General features: G+C 54.2%; 1 protein-coding gene across 4 annotated transcripts in view; it reads right to left on the minus strand.

The window, feature by feature from the left end:
* Positions 1-19723, minus strand: part of ints3 (integrator complex subunit 3) — a 274531-nt gene that overhangs the window by 38984 nt on the left and 215824 nt on the right. For all 4 annotated transcript variants that reach the window (XM_041179822.1, XM_041179821.1, XM_041179823.1 and 1 more), the window contains 4 exons: positions 16946-16990; positions 14558-14677; positions 13577-13730; positions 6066-6134 (listed from right to left, as the gene is read on the minus strand). In XM_041179822.1, coding sequence (XP_041035756.1) covers positions 6066-6134; positions 13577-13730; positions 14558-14677; positions 16946-16990 — 388 coding nt within the window. The remainder of the gene's footprint in view (positions 1-6065; positions 6135-13576; positions 13731-14557; positions 14678-16945; positions 16991-19723) is intronic.

Below are 19723 nucleotides of genomic sequence, written 5' to 3' on the forward strand. Positions count from 1 at the left end.
ACAGTGCGGTCTCACTAAGGTCCTACACAAGTTAAACGTGACTCCTCTGCTATTCAATTTTACTCTGCCAGGAACGATTAGGGGCATTGTATGAGAAACAAAACAAAAAGTGCCAAAATGTGACGTGAAAATGGTCAACTCCTTGCTACTGGTGGTAAGCTTACCTGCACCAGCACAGAGGGGATTGAAGCTTTGCGTTAGGAACAGGAGGTCATTTAGCCCCTCGAGCCTTCTCTGCTATCCAATGAGATCATTAATAATGTGACTGGACACCACAATTTCACCCCTCCCTCCCAAGCTGCTGACTTGGACTAAGGGTAGAACCAGGCGCCCGTGCTCCCCACACTCAAAAGCTCCAGCAGGCTATTTGGCAAAGTAGGGCCTCGCAGCAGAACCTGACTGACATCAGTACCTACAGCAGTCACTGGGCGGTGATCGAGAGCGGGAAGCCCCGACTGGTTCCCACGCCTCGTGCCTTGATACGGGGTGCACCAGCTACCAGCAAAGGCCAGGGCTCAAGCCGGGGGCTGGAGGGCTCAGTCCCACAGCAGCGCTGTCCAACAAAGTGCTCACCAGCTCCAGAGGACAGGCTCTGCTTTAATGATAGCCACTGAGCAGAGAGCAGCAAGTACACGCGAGAAGGCACTGGGCACATAGGCACCTCATGTACCTTCACTGAAACACGCACCGGTGCCCAAGGAGCAGAAACTCTCATCAATCACAAAAAGAACGTCTGCGCATCTCATCAGTTTACTAAAAAAAATAACAGCAGCGTAAAGATCAGCGGAGTGTGTGTGTAAATAAGCAGAAGAGACCATAGAGGCCCAATGAGCATCTATTACTCATTTGTCACTTAATACCAATCAGGGATATAACTAGTCAAATCTGCACTCCCAATTCGCCACATCTGGCCAGCTGCTAACATCTTCGATAACACTGGGGCTGAACAAAGTAATGCGGATTCAGGCACACCAGCTGACAGATATCGAGTGTTCTTCAGGGGAAGCGGAGTTTCAAAGTTCCAACCTGTAGAATATGCTGTGCGTGAATCAGGTTTGGATCGGGTTGCAAGGAGAGTGGGATAATGAAAGGGTTGTGGACAGGGATCAGGGTGAGAAGGGCTTTTCCGGGGGAAGTTCTGAGCAGGTTGTCAGGGTGAAGTGATATCCCACCTCTGCCCTCCCTGACTATCAAGCAGCTTATTAGAAATTCTATCGCGTGGCTCGGCACCACAGCTGATTCCTCTGCAGAATGATCTGGCATGTTTCCTGAGCTTGGCTTCGGTGGCATTTGCATTTAACCGTCTCAGTGCCGTAGCATCCAACAGGCCAGGGGGAAGCAAAAAGAGCAGCTGTCTTTAACCAGCGCCCCCCAAACGGCAGCAGGCTCCAAATGGCCTCACAGCCGCTGAGGTCCCTTGGGAAGTGCAGTCGCTGCAGGATACGTGGGAAATGCAGCAGCCAATTTGTACACAGCAAGAGTCAACAAACAGCTTCAGGATAAACACCCACATGTTTTTCAATGGCCTTGGTTGAGAAATAATTATTCACCAGCACGCTGCATAATGTCCTCTGGAATCTTTGAGATCTACCGAAAAGGGTTGGTCGGAGTCTCAGTTTAAAGTCTCATATGTTGCAGCATAACACTGGGATACAGTACTGGTGGGGACAGGTCTGTCACTGTATAACACTGGGATACAGTACTGGTGGGGACGGGTCTGTCACTGTATAACACTGGGATACAGTACTGGTGGGGACAGGTCTGTCACTGTATAACACTGGGATACAGTACTGGTGGGGACAGGTCTGTCACTGTATAACACTGGGGTATAGTACTGGTGGGGATGGGTCTGTCACTGTATAACACTGGGATACAGTACTGGTGGGAATGGGTCTGTCACTGTATAACACTGGGGTACAGTACTGGTGGGGACAGGTCTGTCACTGTATAACACTGGGGTATAGTACTGGTGGGGACGGGTCTGTCACTGTATAACACTGGGGTACAGTACTGGTGGGGACGGGTCTGTCACTGTATAACACTGGGATACAGTACTGGTGGGAATGGGTCTGCCACTGTATAACACTGGGGTACAGTACTGATGGGGACCTGTCTGTTGCTGTATAACACTGGGGTACAGTACTGGTGGGGACAGGTCTGTCACTGTATAACACTGGGGTACAGTACTGGTGGGGACGGGTCTGTCACTGTATAAAACTGGGATACAGTACTGGTGGGGACGGGTCTGTCACTGTATAACACTGGGATACAGTACTGGTGGGAATGGGTCTGCCACTGTATAACACTGGGATATAGTACTGGTGGGGACAGGTCTGTCACTGTATAACACTGGGATACAGTACTGGTGGGGACGGGTCTGTCACTGTATAACACTGGGATACAGTACTGGTGGGGACAGATCTGTCACTGTATAACACTGGGATACAGTACTGGTGGGGACGGGTCTGTCACTGTATAACACTGGGATACAGTACTGGTGGGGACAGGTCTGTCACTGTATAACACTGGGGTACAGTACTGGTGGGGACGGGTCTGTCACTGAATAACACTGGGGTGCAGTACTGGTGTGGACGGGTCTGTCACTGTATAACACTGGGGTACAGTACTGGTGGGGACAGGTCTGTCACTGTATAACACTGGGGTACAGTACTAGTGGGGATGGGTCTGTCACTGTATAACAATGGGGTACAATACTGGTGGGGACAGGTCTGTCACTGTATAACACTGGGGTACAGTACTGGTGGGGACGGGTCTGTCACTGTGTAACACTGAGGTACAGTACTGTGGGCTCAGGTCTGTCACTGTATAACATTGGGGTACAGTACTGGTGGGGACCGGTCTGTCACTGTATTACACTGGGGTACAGTACTGGTGGGGACAGGACTGTCACTGTATATCACTGGGGTACAGTACTGGTGGGGACGGGTCTATCACTGTATAACACGGGTACAGTACTGGTGGGGACGGGTCTGTCACTGTATTACATTGGGTACAGTACTGGTGGGGACGGGTCTGTCATTGTATAACACTGGGGTACAGTACTGGTGGGGACGGGTCTGTCACTGTATTACATTGGGTACAGTACTGGTGGGGACGGGTCTGTCACTGTGTAACACTGGGGTACGGTACTGATGGGGACAGGGCTGTCACTGTATAACACTGGGGTACAGTACTGTGGGCTCAGGTCTGTCACTGTATAACACTGGGGTACAGCACTGGTGGGGACAGGTCTGTCACTGTATAACACTGGGGTACAGTACTGGTGGGGTCAGGTCTGTCATTGTATTACACTGGGGTACATTACTGGTGGGGACCGGTCTGTCACTGTATTACACTGCGGTACAGTACTGGTGGGGACAGGACTGTCACTGTATATCACTGGGGTACAGTACTGTTGGGGACGGGTCTGTCACTGTATAACACTGGGGTACAGTACTGGGGGGGCCAGGTCTGTCATGGTATAACACTGGGGTACAGTACTGGTGGGGACAGGTCTGTCATTGTATAACACTGGGGTACAGTACTGGTGGGCACGGGTCTGTTACTGTATAATACTGGGGTACAGCACTGGTGGGGACAGGACTGTCACTGTATATCACTGGGGTACAGTACTGTTGGGGACGGGTCTGTCACTGTATAACACTGGGGTACAGTACTCGGGGGGCCGGGTCTGTCACGGTATAACACTGGGGTACGGTACTGGTGGGGACGGGTCTGTCACTGTATAACACTGGGGTACAGTACTGGTGGGCACGTGTCTGTTACTGTATAATACTGGGGTACAGTACTGGTGGGGAAAGGTCTGTCACTGTATAGCACTGGGATACAGTACTGGTGGGGACGGGTCTGTCACTGTATAACACTGGGATACAGTACTGGTGGGGACGGGTCTGTCACTGTATAACACTGGGATACAGTACTGGTGGGGACAGGTCTGTCACTGTATAACGCTGGGATACAGTACTGGTGGGGACGGGTCTGTCACTGAATAACACTGGGGTGCAGTACTGGTGTGGACGGGTCTGTCACTGTATAACACTGGGGTACAGTACTGGTGGGGACGGGTCTGTCACTGAATAACACTGGGGTGCAGTACTGGTGTGGACGGGTCTGTCACTGTATAACACTGGGGTACAGTACTGGTGGGGACAGGTCTGTCACTGTATAACACTGGGGTACAGTACTGGTGGGGATGGGTCTGTCACTGTATAACAATGGGGTACAGTACTGGTGGGGACAGTTCTGTCACTGTATAACACTGGGGTACAGTACTGGTGGGGACGGGTCTGTCACTGTGTATCACTGAGGTACAGTACTGTGGGCTCAGGTCTGTCACTGTATAACACTGGGGTACAGTACTGGTGGGGACCGGTCTGTCACTGTATTACACTGGGGTACAGTACTGGTGGGGACAGGACTGTCACTGTATATCACTGGGGTACAGTACTGGTGAGGACGGATCTGTCACTGTATAACACTGGGGTACAGTACTGGTGGGGACGGGTCTATCACTGTATAACACGGGTGCAGTACTGGTGGGGACGGGTCTGTCACTGTATTACATTGGGTACAGTACTGGTGGGGACGGGTCTGTCATTGTATAACACTGGGGTACAGTACTGGTGGAGACAGGTCTGTCACTGTATAACACTGGGGTACAGTACTGGTGGGGACGAGTCTGTCACTGTGTAACACTGGGGTACGGTACTGATGGGAACAGGGCTGTCACTGTATAATACTGGGGTACAGTACTGTGGGCTCAGGTCTGTCACTGTATAACACTGGGGTACAGTACTGGTGGGGACAGGTCTGTCACTGTATAACACTGGCATACAGTACTGGTGGGGTCAGGCCTGTCACTGTATAACAGTGGGGTACAGTACTGGTGGGGACCGGTCTGTCACTGTATTACACTGGGGTACAGTACTGGTGGGGACAGGACTGTCACTGTATAACACTGGGGTACAGTACTGGTGGGGACGGGTCTTTCACTGTATAACATTGGGGTACAGTACTGGTGGGGACGGGTCTGTCACTGTATTACATTGGGTACAGTACTGGTGGTGACGGGTCTGTCACTGTATAACATTGGGGTACAGTACTGGTGGGGATGGGTCTGTCACTGTATAACATTGGGGTACAGTACTGGTGGGCACGGGTCTGTCGCTGTATAACACTGGGGTACAGTACTGGTGGGGACGGGTCTGTCACTGTATAACACTGGGGTACAGTACTGGTGGGGACGGGTCTGTCACTGTATAACACTGGGGTACAGTACTGGTGGGGACAGGTGTGTCGCTGTATAACACTGGGGTACAGTATTGGTGGGGACAGGTGTGTCGCTGTATAACACTGGGGTACAGTATTGGTGGGGACAGGTCTGTCGCTGTATAACACTGGGGTACAGTATTGGTGGGGACAGGTGTGTCGCTGTATAACACTGGGGTACAGTATTGGTGGGGACGGGTCTGTCACTGTATAGCACGGGTACAGTATTGGTGGGGACAGGTCTGTCACTGTATAACACTGGGGTACAGTACTGGTGGGGACAGGTCTGTCGCTGTATAACACTGGGGTACAGTACTGGTGGGGACAGGTCTGTCGCTGTATAACACTGGGGTACAGTACTGGTGGGGACGGGTCGGTCACTGTATAACACTGGGGTACAGTACTGGTGGGGACAGGTCTGTCGCTGTATAACACTGGGGTACAGTACTGGTGGGGACGGGTCTGTCGCTGTATAACACTGGGGTACAGTACTGGAGGGGTGTGTCTGTCACTGTATAACACTGGGGTACAGTATTGGTGGGGACAGGTCTGTCGCTGTATAACACTGGGGTATAGTACTGGTGGGGACGGGTCTGTCATTGTATAACACTGGGGTACAGGTCTTTTATCACGTGCTTTCATCCCACACTCCCCTTAAGCAACTAGACTAGCGAAGGGGAGGGAGCTGATGCGTCTAAGGCCAGTTCTGCGGTGAGGATGTGAGAAACAACCCGCTCAATACCGTGTGAAGCAGACATTTGGTGCTCGGGACTGACCTGTGCAGAGTCAATGACAGCAACAATCATGTTGAGGAGTTCGCTACTTCGCAAAGTCTCATCAGGGAACTGTAATGGGAAGAGAACCAACATTACACAGTGTCTGACAGCAACAGGAAGCCCTTCTGCATTCACCCCCATGAGTTACATTACAAACTCCACTCAAATGTATTGCTGGTCATAAAATACAACACCTCTGCCTCCCAATTTCTTCAGCTGCAGGTGAGAGCTCAGTAAAGGCCGAACGGGCTGGGTCTATTTCATGTAGAGAGGAGAAGCCGAGGGGGTGACCTGTTTTGATCTTCAGAAAGATGGAGGTGTTTGATAGGGGTAGAAGCAGAGGAGATGTTTCCACTCAGGTAGGTTAGAATTAGTAGGCTTTCAATATATGACAGTCACTAATAAATCCTGTCGGGTACTCAGGAGGAACTTCTTCACTCAGAGTGGCGAGACTGTGGAACTCTCTCCCACAGGGAGTGGTCGAGGTGAACAGCAGAGATGCATTGAGACGCAGTGGGGGTGGGAAGCTGGATAAACCCATGAGAGAAAGGAGTAGAAGGATGTGGTGATGGGGTGAGGTAAAGAGGGGGTGGGGAGGAGGCTCGTGTGGAGCAGATACACCAGAACAGAGCAGAAGGGGCCGAATGGCCCATTTCTGTATTGGCAATTCTCACTGGTTCCTGCTGGTCAGCTTGCTCAGCTTTCACCGATGAAGCCACAGAACAGAACAGGGCAGGTACTTGTTGGGAGAGCTGTCCTTCAGAAGGGACTGTGGGCTTCTTCTGCTACCTCTGGTGGTCCACCTGTCAGTGCTGACTCAGTGTGTAGCACTCCGTCACCTCACAGTCACAATCCTGTGGCTTCAGATGTCAGGGACTTGAGTGCCAAGTCTAGGCTGACGCACCTAGTGCTGCACCCACGGGAGAACTGCAGTTAAAATAAATGCTCTAGTTATTATCCTACTGCTGGAAGGGAAGATAAGGCTTCCAATTAACTACGTGGAGGTGTAGTCATGGTTACTGCAGCAAAAAAGGAAGCCAATTTGCACGCAGCAAACTCTCACACTGAGATACACAAACTGATAATCAGCATTAGCAATACTGGTAAAGTGAAGGGTAAAAACATGGACCACGCCACCTGCTACACTTCCAATAGTGCGGTGGAATCTTCTGTTTCACTCTGTTCATTTTTTTTATCACCTGGTTTAACCTCATTCCTACTTGACCACTGAAACGATGTGTCAAGCGTCATGAATGGCATGACAGAAACGCAAGTCTGTCTTTCTCGCAACTGAAAGTTGGAGCATCTGACAAAGCAGGGCTCCCTCAGCACTGCAAGGGAATAGGCAGAAAGGGCAAGTCGATGGCTGCCGGCCCATGGAGGAGAGAGGATTTGATGCACAGTGACATTTGAGAGAGTAGAATCAGCTCCACTCCTGCACGCGGGCTGCCCTGCGAGATACACAGGGACATACAAACCCAGGACAGAAGTGCTGCTGCTCCAAACTGGGTTTGAGCAGCGGGGTTGGGAAGGCAGAGGGGAAAGGATTGGCGGAGGGAGGGAAAAGAGAGGGATAGCGGTTAATTCAGCTCTGTCCTCACCTTGTTTGTGTATGTATGGGGTGGGGGCTAGTGTGCGGGGATATGTGCCCGCATGCCCGGGGGGGGGTGCAGTGTGTGTGTGGGGGGGGCGTATATGTATGTGGGGAGGGTGTGTGTGTGTATGCAGGGGGGGGTGTATGCGGGGGGAGGGGGGTATGCGGGTGTGTGTGTGTATGTGGGGGTGTGTGTGTATGCGGGGGTGTGTGTGTATGTGGGGGTGTGTGTGTATGCGGGGGGATGTGTGTATGCAGGGGTGTGTGTGTATGCGGGGGGATGTGTGTATGCGGGGGGATGTGTGTATGCGGGGGTGTGTGTGTATGCGGGGGGATGTGTGTATGCAGGGGGTGTGTGTGTATGCGGGGGTGTGTGTGTATGCGGGGGGATGTGTGTATGCGGGGGGATGTGTGTATGCGGGGGTGTGTGTGTATGCGGGGGGATGTGTGTATGCAGGGGGTGTGTGTGTATGCGGGGGTGTGTGTGTATGCGGGGGGATGTGTGTATGCGGGGGTGTGTGTGTATGCAGGGGTGTGTGTGTATGCGGGGGGATGTGTGTATGCGGGGGGATGTGTGTATGCGGGGGTGTGTGTGTATGCGGGGGGATGTGTGTATGCAGGGGGTGTGTGTGTATGCGGGGGTGTGTGTGTATGCGGGGGGATGTGTGTATGCGGGGGGATGTGTGTATGCGGGGGGATGTGTGTGTATGCAGGGGATGTGTGTATGCAGGGGATGTGTGTATGCGGGGGTGTGTGTGTATGCGGGGGTGTGTGTGTATGCGGGGGTGTGTGTGTATGCGGGGGGATGTGTGTATGCAGGGGGATGTGTGTATGCGGGGGTGTGTGTGTATGGGGGGGGATGTGTGTATGCGGGGGGATGTGTGTATGCGGGGGGATGTGTGTATGCGGGGGGATGTGTGTGTATGCAGGGGTGTGTGTTTGCGGGGGTGTGTGTGTATGCGGGGGTGTGTGTGTATGCGGGGGTGTGTGTGTATGGGGGGGGATGTGTGTGTATGCAGGGGTGTGTGTATGTGGGGGGATGTGTGTATGCAGGGGGATGTGTGTATGCGGGGGGGTGTGTGTATGCGGGGGGATGTGTGTATGCAGGGGTGTGTGTATGCGGGCGTGTGTGTGTATGCGGGGGGATGTGTGTATGCAGGGGTGTGTGTGTATGCGGGGGTGTGTGTGTATGCGGGGGGATGTGTGTATGCGGGGGGATGTGTGTATGCGGGGGGATGTGTGTATGCGGGGGTATGTGTGTATGCGGGGGGATGTGTGTATGCAGGGGGATGTGTGTATGCGGGGGTGTGTGTGTATGGGGGGGGATGTGTGTATGCGGGGGGATGTGTGTATGCGGGGGGATGTGTGTATGCGGGGGGATGTGTGTATGCGGGGGGATGTGTGTGTATGCAGGGGTGTGTGTATGCGGGGGGATGTGTGTATGCAGGGTTGTGTGTGTATGCGGGGGTGAGTGTATGCGGGCATGTGTGTGTATGCGGGGGGATGTGTGTATGCGGGAGATGTGTGTATGCGGGGGGGATGTGTGTATGCGCGGGGGGTGTGTGTATGCGTGGGTGTGTGTGTATGCGGGGGCATGTGTGTATGCGAGGGGATGTGTGTATGCAGGGGGATGTGTGTATGCGGGGGATGTGTGTATGCGGGGGGGATGTGTGTATGCGGGGGGGATGTGTGTATGCGGGGGGATGTGTGTATGCGGGGGGATGTGTGTATGTGCACGTGTGGGGGGGGTGTACACACGTGCACAGGGGGTGTCTGTTGTGGTGCATGTGGGGGTCCATGCGTGTGGACAATGGGTGAGTGCAGGACCAGGCTGGGCTGTGATGCCCCTGAACGTAAATTGCTTGGAGCTGCTTTGTGTGTGAACAGCAGGCTGGGGGTCAGGGAGAGCTGATGTTACTGAAGCCCCAGCGAGAGTCAGCACCCTGGCCAAGGGGAGCAATGGGAAGCAGACTCCAGCATACAGCTGGTGCGCTCGGCACAAGCCCTCAGGCCTCTGTTGTGCACAGTCCAACCCCGCATCATCGTTGTGAGAGTCAGGCAGAGTGTTACCCACTGTACAGCAGAAACACATTCCACCCCTTCGCCAAACTGTGGCAGACAAACTCATTCTCTCACCAAGCCCCACCTCGCTACTCTTGCCTCAACACCACTTCTGGAAACAGGGTTGCTGCTATGACAACCGGCAGGGAGAACGACGCTGCCGAATCAAGAGGCTCCTTTCTCCGTCTCCCCTGGAAACCAGATCCACCTCGGCTGGGGATTATCAGAGACCACGTCTCCCTTCAACCGAGTGACTCGCTCGGCCCATCTCAGGGGGGCAGTTAGGAGGCAACCACACGGCTGTGGGTCTGGAGTCACATGTAGGCCAGACCAGGTAAGAACAGCAGATTTCCTTCCCCTAAGGGGGCATTAGTGAACCAGATGGGGTTTTTACAACAATCGATGGTCGTTTCAATTTCAACTAGCTTTCAATTCCAGATTTATTAACGGAATTTTAATTCCACCAGCTGCCCTGGTGGGATTTGAATCCGTGTCCTCATGGCATTAGCCCAAGCCTCTGGTGTAGTCGCCATCGCCTCCCCCAGAGCTCTTCATGGCTTCTCCCTACCCAGTTAGCCAATCACTAGCCAGGGGCCGAGGGTAACTGGCTTCGGCTGGGAGCTCTGCTCCTGGTCGGCACCTGGATCACACCTGGAGTGCGCTCACTGGGGCAGGATGTGGGAGGAGGGGAGGTGAGTGAGGGGACTGTGCTGCGGAGGGTACAGGAGACGGGGTTAACCTTGTTCTCCACAGTCAACGATCCTCCTCTTTGCGAAGTATTTCACTTTTGTCGGCTTCTCTCTCCTGAAGGAGCTGGGTGAATTTTTTTTTAAAAATGTACATTTTTTGAAAGCACAGCCATTGCTGTCAGGTTGAAGCACAGGAATTTGTGCACAGGACGATTCCAAAAACAACAACAGGATCAATGGCCAAATCATTTTTTTTTTAATCATGTTGGTTAAGGGGTAACCTTTGGCCCCGGGCAATGGGGAGGACCCTTCCCCGCTATTCTTCCAGTCATGACCCTGGAAGCTTTGATGTGTATTTGAGAGAACAGACAGGACCATCAAAATGCAGCATTCCCTCAGCACTGACCCTCCGACAGTGCGGCACTCCCTCAGTACTGACCCTCTGACAGTGCAGCACTCCCTCAGTACTGATCCTCTGACAGTGCGGCACTCCCTCAGTACTGACCCTCCGACAGTGCGGCACTCCCTCAGTACTGACCCTCCGACAGCGCGGCGCTCCCTCAGTGCTGACCCTCCGACAGCGCGGCGCTCCCTCAGTGCTGACCCTCCGACAGTGCGGCACTCCCTCAGTACTGACCCTCCGACAGTGCGGCGCTCCCTCAGCACTGACCCTCCGACAGTGCGGCACTCCCTCAGTACTGACCCTCCGACAGTGCGGGCTCCCTCAGTACTGACCCTCTGACAGTGCGGCACTCCCTCAGTACTGACCCTCCGACAGTGCGGGCTCCCTCAGTACTGACCCTCTGACAGTGCAGCACTCCCTCAGTACTGACCCTCTGCAAGTGCAGCACTCATTCAGCACTGACCCTCTGACAGTGCAGCACTCCTTCAGTACTGACCCTCTGACAGTGCGGCGCTCCCTTAGTACTGACCCTCTGACAGTGCAGCACTCCCTCAGCACTGACCCTCTGACAGTGCAGCACTCCCTCAGTACTGACCCTCCGACAGTGCGGCACTCCCTCAGTACTGACCCTCCGACAGTGCGGCACTCCCTCAGTACTGACCCTCCGACAGTGCAGCACTCCCTCAGTACTGACCCTCCGACAGTGCGGCGCTCCCTCAGTACTGACCCTCTGCAAGTGCAGCACTCACTCAGCACTGACCCTCTGACAGTGCAGCACTCCTTCAGTACTGACCCTCTGACAGTGCGGCACTCCCTCAGTACTGACCCTCTGACAGTGCAGCACTCCCTCAGTACTGATCCTCTGACAGTGCGGCACTCCCTCAGTACTGACCCTCCGACAGTGCGGCACTCCCTCAGTACTGACCCTCCGACAGCGCGGCGCTCCCTCAGTGCTGACCCTCCGACAGCGCGGCGCTCCCTCAGTGCTGACCCTCCGACAGTGCGGCACTCCCTCAGTACTGACCCTCCGACAGTGCGGCGCTCCCTCAGAACTGACCCTCCTACAGTGCGGCACTCCCTCAGTACTGACCCTCCGACAGTGCGGGCTCCCTCAGTACTGACCCTCTGACAGTGCGGCACTCCCTCAGTACTGACCCTCCGACAGTGCGGGCTCCCTCAGTACTGACCCTCTGACAGTGCAGCACTCCCTCAGTACTGACCCTCTGCAAGTGCAGCACTCATTCAGCACTGACCCTCTGACAGTGCAGCACTCCTTCAGTACTGACCCTCTGACAGTGCGGCGCTCCCTTAGTACTGACCCTCTGACAGTGCAGCACTCCCTCAGCACTGACCCTCTGACAGTGCAGCACTCCCTCAGTACTGACCCTCCGACAGTGCGGCACTCCCTCAGTACTGACCCTCCGACAGTGCGGCACTCCCTCAGTACTGACCCTCCGACAGTGCAGCACTCCCTCAGTACTGACCCTCCGACAGTGCGGCGCTCCCTCAGTACTGACCCTCTGCAAGTGCAGCACTCACTCAGCACTGACCCTCTGACAGTGCAGCACTCCTTCAGTACTGACCCTCTGACAGTGCGGCGCTCCCTCAGTACTGACCCTCTGACAGTGCAGCACTCCCTCAGCACTGACCCTCTGACAGTGCAGCACTCCCTCAGTACTGACCCTCCGACAGTGCGGCACTCCCTCAGTACTGACCCTCCGACAGTGCAGCACTCCCTCAGTACTGACCCTCCGACAGTGCAGCACTCCCTCAGTACTGACCCTCCGACAGTGCGGCGCTCCCTCAGTACTGACCCTCTGACAGTGCGGCGCTCCCTCAGCACTGACCCTCTGACAGTGCAGCGCTCCCTCAATACTGACCCTCTGACAGTGCAGCACTCCCTCAGTACTGACCCTCCGACAGTGCAGCACTCCCTCAGTACTGACCCTCCGACAGTGCAGCACTCCCTCAGTACTGACCCTCCGACAGTGCAGCACTCCCTCAGTACTGACCCTCCGACAGTGCAGCACTCCCTCAGTACTGACCCTCCGACAGTGCAGCACTCCCTCAGTACTGACCCTCCCACAGTGCAGCACTCCCTCAGTACTGACCCTCCGACAGTGCGGCGCTCCCTCAGTACTGACCCTCCGACAGTGCAGCGCTCCCTCAGTACTGACCCTCCGACAGTGCGGCGCTCCCTCAGTACTGACCCTCTGACAGTGCAGCACTCCCTCAGTACTGACCCTCTGACAATGCAGCACTCCCTCAGTACTGACCCTCCGACAGTGCAGCACTCCCTCAGTACTGACCCTCCCACAGTGCGGCGCTCCCTCAGCACTGACCCTCCGACAGTGCGGCGCTCCATCAGTGCTGACCCTCTGACAGTGTGGCACTCCCTCAGTACTGACCCTCCGACAGTGCGGCGCTCCCTCAGTACTGACCCTCTGACAGTGCGGCACTCCCTCAGTACTGACCCTCTGACAGTGCGGCACTCCGTCAATACTGACCCTCTGACAGTGCGGCACTCTCTCAGTACTGACCCTCCGACAGTGCGGCACTCCCTCAGTACTGACCCTCCGACAATGCGGCGCTCCCTCAGTACTGACCCTGAGACTGTCAGCCTGGATTTTATGCTTCAGACTGTAAAGTGGGCACTTGAGCCCACAAGGACCTTGACTCAGGGGGGAGGGTGGCACCCACTGAAGCACAGAATACAAGCAGAGACTCCATCCCATACTCTGGCCGCAGGGGTGGGTGACCTTACCGATGTGTAGATAGTTGGCGTGAGGTAGCAGAGCAACCGGATGTCGTCCTCCTGACAGGCTTTCATATCCATCATTAGACAGGTGTGGAGATCACCGAGCTGTGTGGCTTGGGCAAAGGACTCATACAGTCTCATCTTCCCCGCTGCTGCTTTACTGGAAGAAACAAGCACAGCAATAAGGGGAATGGACAGTGGACGCGGGAGTTATCACAATCTGCTCACTCTCCCTGGACTAGAAGGCTCGTCGGGGTGAAAGGATCCATTTGTTGAAATGGGTTTTAATCCATTCCATTGTGGGCCTGAAGCCACTGCACATAATTGTCCCCAGTTCGGCAATCTCACCAAAAGAGGCTACATCCCCGTGTCTGGCAGCTGGGCACAAATGTTACCCTGGAGCAATATGGGGTAGGTTTTCGAGTTGTGTGTTAAGGTGCAGCGGTGGCACAGTGTAGAGGGGGCTTTACTCTTTATCTAACCCCGTGCTGTACCTGTCCTGGGAGTGTTTGATGGGGACAGTGTAGAGGGAGCTTTACTCTGTATCTAACCCCGTGCTGTACCTGTCCTGGGAGTGTTTGATGGGGGCAGTGTAGAGGGAGCTTTACTCTGTATCTAACCCCGTGCTGTACCTGTCCTGGGAGTGTTTGATGGGGACAGTGTAGAGGGAGCTTTACTCTGTATCTAACCCCGTGCTGTACCTGTCCTGGGAGTGTTTGATGGGGACAGTGTAGAGGGAGCTTTACTCTGTATCTAACCCCGTGCTGTACCAGTCCTGGGAGTGTTTGATGGGGACAGGACAGAGAATCAGAACAGCGGTGTCCGACTATGTCCAGTCCTGAACTACTCATCCCCATTCACAAGAAAAAAAGCCTTGAAATGAGTATCTGATCTGGGGACTGCACAGCCCCTCCAGGAGTTTTCACTTATTTGTAAGTTATCAAGTACAACACACACAGAGAGACAGCAGCTGATAAGAACTCTTACCTGGCTCGCAGATAGTAGAGAAGGTGATAACCAATCTTGGGCTGCTTCTGGTATAATTCAGATAACAGCTCCAGCAGCAACGAGAAGCTGCTGTTATCTTCCTGCATTTGACACAAATTCCTACATAGGAACATACAGAATCATTTTCAGCTTCGTCCTCTTGACCTTTCACAGCAAACAGCACCTCCCAAAGCCATGACCACTGCTGTCTGGAAGGAGAAGGCCAGCAGATGGATGGGAACACCACCAACCGCTGTGTTCCACACTATCCTGGACGTGGTACTATAATGGGCCGTTCCACCATCATCGCTGGGTCACAATCCTAATGCTCCCTCCCTCCCGGCTCTGTGGGTGTACCTGCACCACCCAGGCTGCAGTGGTTCAAAAGGTGGCTCACCCCCAGCCTTTTCACGCAGTAAACGAGAGATGAGCAATAACTGCCGGTCTTGTCAGTGATGTCCAGATCCCCAGGACCTGATAGGCTTCAAAACAAGGGTCATAATAGAAGTGGCTACAGAGATAGTAGATGCAATGGTTGTAATTGTCCAAAACTCCCTAAACTCCAGAGAGGTCCCATTAGATTGGAAAATAGTGAACGTGACTCCTCTGTTCAAGAAAGGAGGGAGACAGAAAGCAGGACACTACAGTCCAGTTGGTCCAACATCCATCATAGGGAACTTCGTAGCAGGATATTTCAAAATCATAATTCGATCAGAGTCAACATGGGTTTATGAAAGGGAAATGGTGTTTAACTAATTTATTAGAGATTTTTGAAGAAGTAGTAAGCAAGGTGGATAAAGGGGAACCTGTAGATGTGGTGTACTTACATTTCCAAAAGGAATTTGACAAGGTACCACATCAAAGGGGACCAAACAAGATAAGAGCACATGGTGTAGGCGGTAACATATTGGCACGGACGGAGGATAGATTAGCTAACAGGAAACAGAGTAGGGTTAAATGGGTCATTTTCAGGTTGGCAAGATGCCACAGGGATCAGTGCTGGGGCCTGAATTATTTTACAATCCACATCAATGACTTGGACGAGGGAACGAATATGTCGTTGCTAAATTTGCTGATGACACAAAGATAGGTAGGAGAGTAATCTGTCAAGCGGACATAAAGAGTCTGCAAAAGGACATAGATAGGTTAACCAAGTGGGCAAAAGATTGGCAGCTGGCAGTACAATGTAGGCAAATGTAAACTTGTCCACTTTGGTCGGAAGAATAAAAAAGCAGCATGTTATTGAAATGGAGAGAGAGGTTGCAGAACTCTGCAACGCAGCAGGATTTGGGTGTCCTGTCACACGAATCACAAAAAGTTAGTGTGCAGGCACAGCAAGCGCTTAGGACGGCAAATGGAGCATTGACATTTATTGCGAGGGGAATGGAATATAAAAGTAGGGAAGTCTTACTGCAGTTGTATAGGATGTTGCCGAAGCCACATCGAGGATACCGTTCACAGTTTTGGTCCCCTTGCTCGAGGACATAGAGGTACAGCCTCTCAAAACTGGAGTCTTCGGGACCGAGTCCGTGCCAGATTTCGCAGCATTGCCGGCTTTTGGGCCAGGTTGGGTCAAGGGTCACTCGGATCACTCAGAGCGCGAGAGAAGTCCGGCGCGCAAAGCCGATAACTAGTCAGCGGGCCACCGCGTCAATGCAGCGCCTAGTCGCTAAATGATTTTACTCATCGAATAACAGTAAAAATTCCTACATGGCAGCTTACACAATGTCGGGTGGGAGAGAAATTTTTACTCTGGGGAGTGGCGTTAGTCTGTGGAGTTCTCTTCCCCAGAGCGTGGTGGAGGATGGGTCCTTGAATATTTTTAAGGCTGTGTTAGACAGGTTCGTGACTGACATGGGAGTCAAAGGGCATAGGAGGGCAGACAGAAAAGTACAGCTGAGGTCACAACCAGACCAGCCACGATCTTATCAAATGGCGGAGCAGGCTCGAGGGGCCGAATGGCCTACTCCTGCTCATTATTCGGACGTATGTACCGCCAGAATGATTTTAAAAAGAGGCTCCAGTTTATTACTGGTCTCTTCCCCCCCCCCGCCTCTCCTACCCCAAAGGCACAGATTCTGGGTTCCTGTTTAATGGTCCTTGTTTATACTCCGAACGCACTTGTTCACGGGTGGGCCAAAAAGCAGGTTGCCGGGGGAAGGGGGTCTGCAAGTCGCAGCTCTAAGTCACACCTGACAACTCCATGTCTGGACTAAAGCTAGCGGGAAGATCCTAGACACCAGCAGGGGAACGCTGCAGCCTCTGCAGAGGTGAGTGAGGGTTTTGTGATTCTGCAGCGCAGAGCAAGGTGAAGAGAGCTGGGCTTGGGTTCCTCCTGATCAGTTACTTACATGTACTACATCCAACTGAGTTGTAGATATCACTCACCTGAACGTAACATAAAGCGGTTTGCCCACCGACTCCTCCAGGGATCTGAAACACATGTCACACGGTAAACAACTATTCCCCTGAACATTGGGAATCACTAAAAGGTTCTTAACAGGAATGTAAATCAGACAGAATTTGACCCTGGGCCACATAGGAGATGGTAGAGACAGCTGGCCAAAACTTTAGTAAAAGAGGTCAGTCCTAATGAACAGCTCGAAACGGGGTAAGCAGAGGGAGCGGGCGAGGGCACAGGGAGCGGGCGAGGGCACAGGGAGCGGGCGAGGGCACAGGGAGCGGGCGAGGGCACAGGGAGCGGGCGAGGGCACAGGGAGCGGGCGAGGGCACAGGGAGCACAGCAATCTCAGAGGGTTGTGGGGCCAGAGAAGGATCCAGAGATAGGGAGGGGTGTAGGGGCTGGAGGAGGTTACAGAGGTAGGGAGGGGTGTAGGGGCTGGAGGAGGTTACAGAGATAGGGAAGGGTGTACGTCTGGAGGAGGTTACAGAGATAGGGAGGGGTGTAGGGACTGGAGGAGTTTACAGAGATAGGGAGGGGTGTGGGGGCTGGAGGAGGTTACAGAGATAGGGAGGGGTGTAGGGACTGGAGGAGTTTACAGAGATAGGGAGGGGTGTAGGGGCTGGAGCAGGTTACAGAGATAGGGAGGGGTGTAGGGGCTGGAGGAGTTTACAGAGATAGGGAGGGGTGTAGGGACTGGAGGAGGTTACAGAGATAGGGAGGGGTGTAGGGACTGGAGGAGGTTACAGAGATAGGGAGGGGTGTAGGGGCTGGAGGAGTTTACAGAGATAGGGAGGGGTGTAGGGACTGGAGGAGGTTACAGAGATAGGGAGGGGTGTAGGGGCTGGAGGAGGTTACAGAGATAGGGAGGGGTGTAGGGGCTGGAGGAGGTTACAGAGATAGGGAGGGGTGTAGGGACTGGAGGTGGTTACAGAGATAGGGAGGGGTGTAGGGACTGGAGGAGGTTACAGAGATAGGGAGGGGTGTAGGGACTGGAGGTGGTTACTGAGATAGGGAGGGGTGTAGGGGCTGGAGGAGTTTACAGAGATAGGGAGGGGTGTGGGGGCTGGAGGAGGTTACAGAGATAGGGAGGGGTGTAGGGACTGGAGGAGGTTACAGAGATAGGGAGGGGTGTAGGGGCTGGAGGAGTTTACAGAGATAGGGAGGGGTGTAGGGGCTGGAGGAGTTTACAGAGATAGGGAGGGGTGTAGGGACTGGAGGAGGTTACAGAGATAGGGAGGGGCGTAGGGACTGGAGGTGGTTACAGAGATAGGGAGGGGTGTAGGGACTGGAGGAGGTTACAGAGATAGGGAGGGGTGTGGGGGCTGGAGGAGGTTACAGAGATAGGGAGGGGTGTAGGGACTGGAGGAGGTTACAGAGATAGGGAGGGGTGTAGGGGCTGGAGGAGTTTACAGAGATAGGGAGGGGTGTAGGGGCTGGAGGAGTTTACAGAGATAGGGAGGAGTGTAGGGACTGGAGGAGGTTACAGAGATAGGGAGGGGTGTAGGGACTGGAGGTGGTTACAGAGATAGGGAGGGGTGTAGGGACTGGAGGAGGTTACAGAGATAGGGAGGGGTGTAGGGGCTGGAGGAGTTTACAGAGATAGGGAGGGGTGTAGGGACTGGAGGAGGTTACAGAGATAGGGAGGGGTGTAGGGACTGGAGGTGGTTACTGAGATAGGGAGGGGTGTAGGGGCTGGAGGAGGTTACAGAGATAGGGAGGGGTGTAGGGGCTGGAGGAGGTTACAGAGATAGGGAGGGGTGTAGGGGCTGGAGGAGGTTACAGAGATAGGGAGGGGTGTAGGGGCTGGAGGAGTTACAGAGATAGGGAGGCGTGTAGGGGCCGAAGGAGGTTACTGAGATAGGGAGGGGTGTAGGGGCTGGAGGAGGTTACAGAGATAGGGAGGGGTGTAGGGGCTGGAGGAGGTTACAGAGATAAGGAAGGGCGAGGCCATGTAGCGATTTGAACAGTGCGGGGAGAAATTTAAAGTTGGAGCATTGCTAGACTGGAAGAGTTTGGGAGATTGCTGAGAGTTAGGTTATGGGTACTCGAGCTTTGCATGAATTTAAGTTTACGGAGGGTGTAAAGTGGGAACCAGCACTGGAATAGTCAGGTCCAGAGTGAAGAAAGCTGTCTCCTCTGGCTAACTTGACAAAGCGAAGCCTCCCAATCCTCCTCCAGCAGCACCATCTGGACTGTCGGAGGGTCAGTACTGAGGGAGCGCCGCACTGTTGGAGGGTCAGCACCGAGGGAGCGCCGCACTGTCGGAGGGTCAGTACTGAGGGAGCGCCGCACTGTCGGAGGGTCAGCACTGAGGGAGCGCCGCACTGTCGGAGGGTCAGCACCGAGGGAGCGCCGCACTGTCGGAGGGTCAGCGCTGAGGGAGCGCCACACTGTCAGAGGATCAGAGCAGAGGGAGCGCCGCACTGTCGGAGGGTCAGCGCCGAGGGAGCGCCGCACTGTCGGAGGGTCAGCGCCGAGGGAGCGCCGCACTGTCAGAGGGTCAGTGCTGAGGGAGTGCCGCACTGTTGGAGGGTCAGTACTGGGGGAGAGCCGCACTGTCGGAGGATCAGTACAGAGGGAGCGCTGCACTGTTTGAGGGTCAACGCTGAGGGAGTGCTGCACTGTTGGAGGGTCAGTACTGAGGGAGAGCCGCACTGTCGGAGGGTCAGTACAGAGGGAGCGCCGCACTGTTTGAGGGTCAACGCTGAGGGAGCACCACACTGTTGGTGAGTCAGCGCTGAGGGAGCACCGCACTGTCGGAG

This window comes from Carcharodon carcharias, chromosome 36 (genome assembly GCF_017639515.1).
Source record: "Carcharodon carcharias isolate sCarCar2 chromosome 36, sCarCar2.pri, whole genome shotgun sequence".
NCBI lineage: Eukaryota > Metazoa > Chordata > Chondrichthyes > Lamniformes > Lamnidae > Carcharodon > Carcharodon carcharias.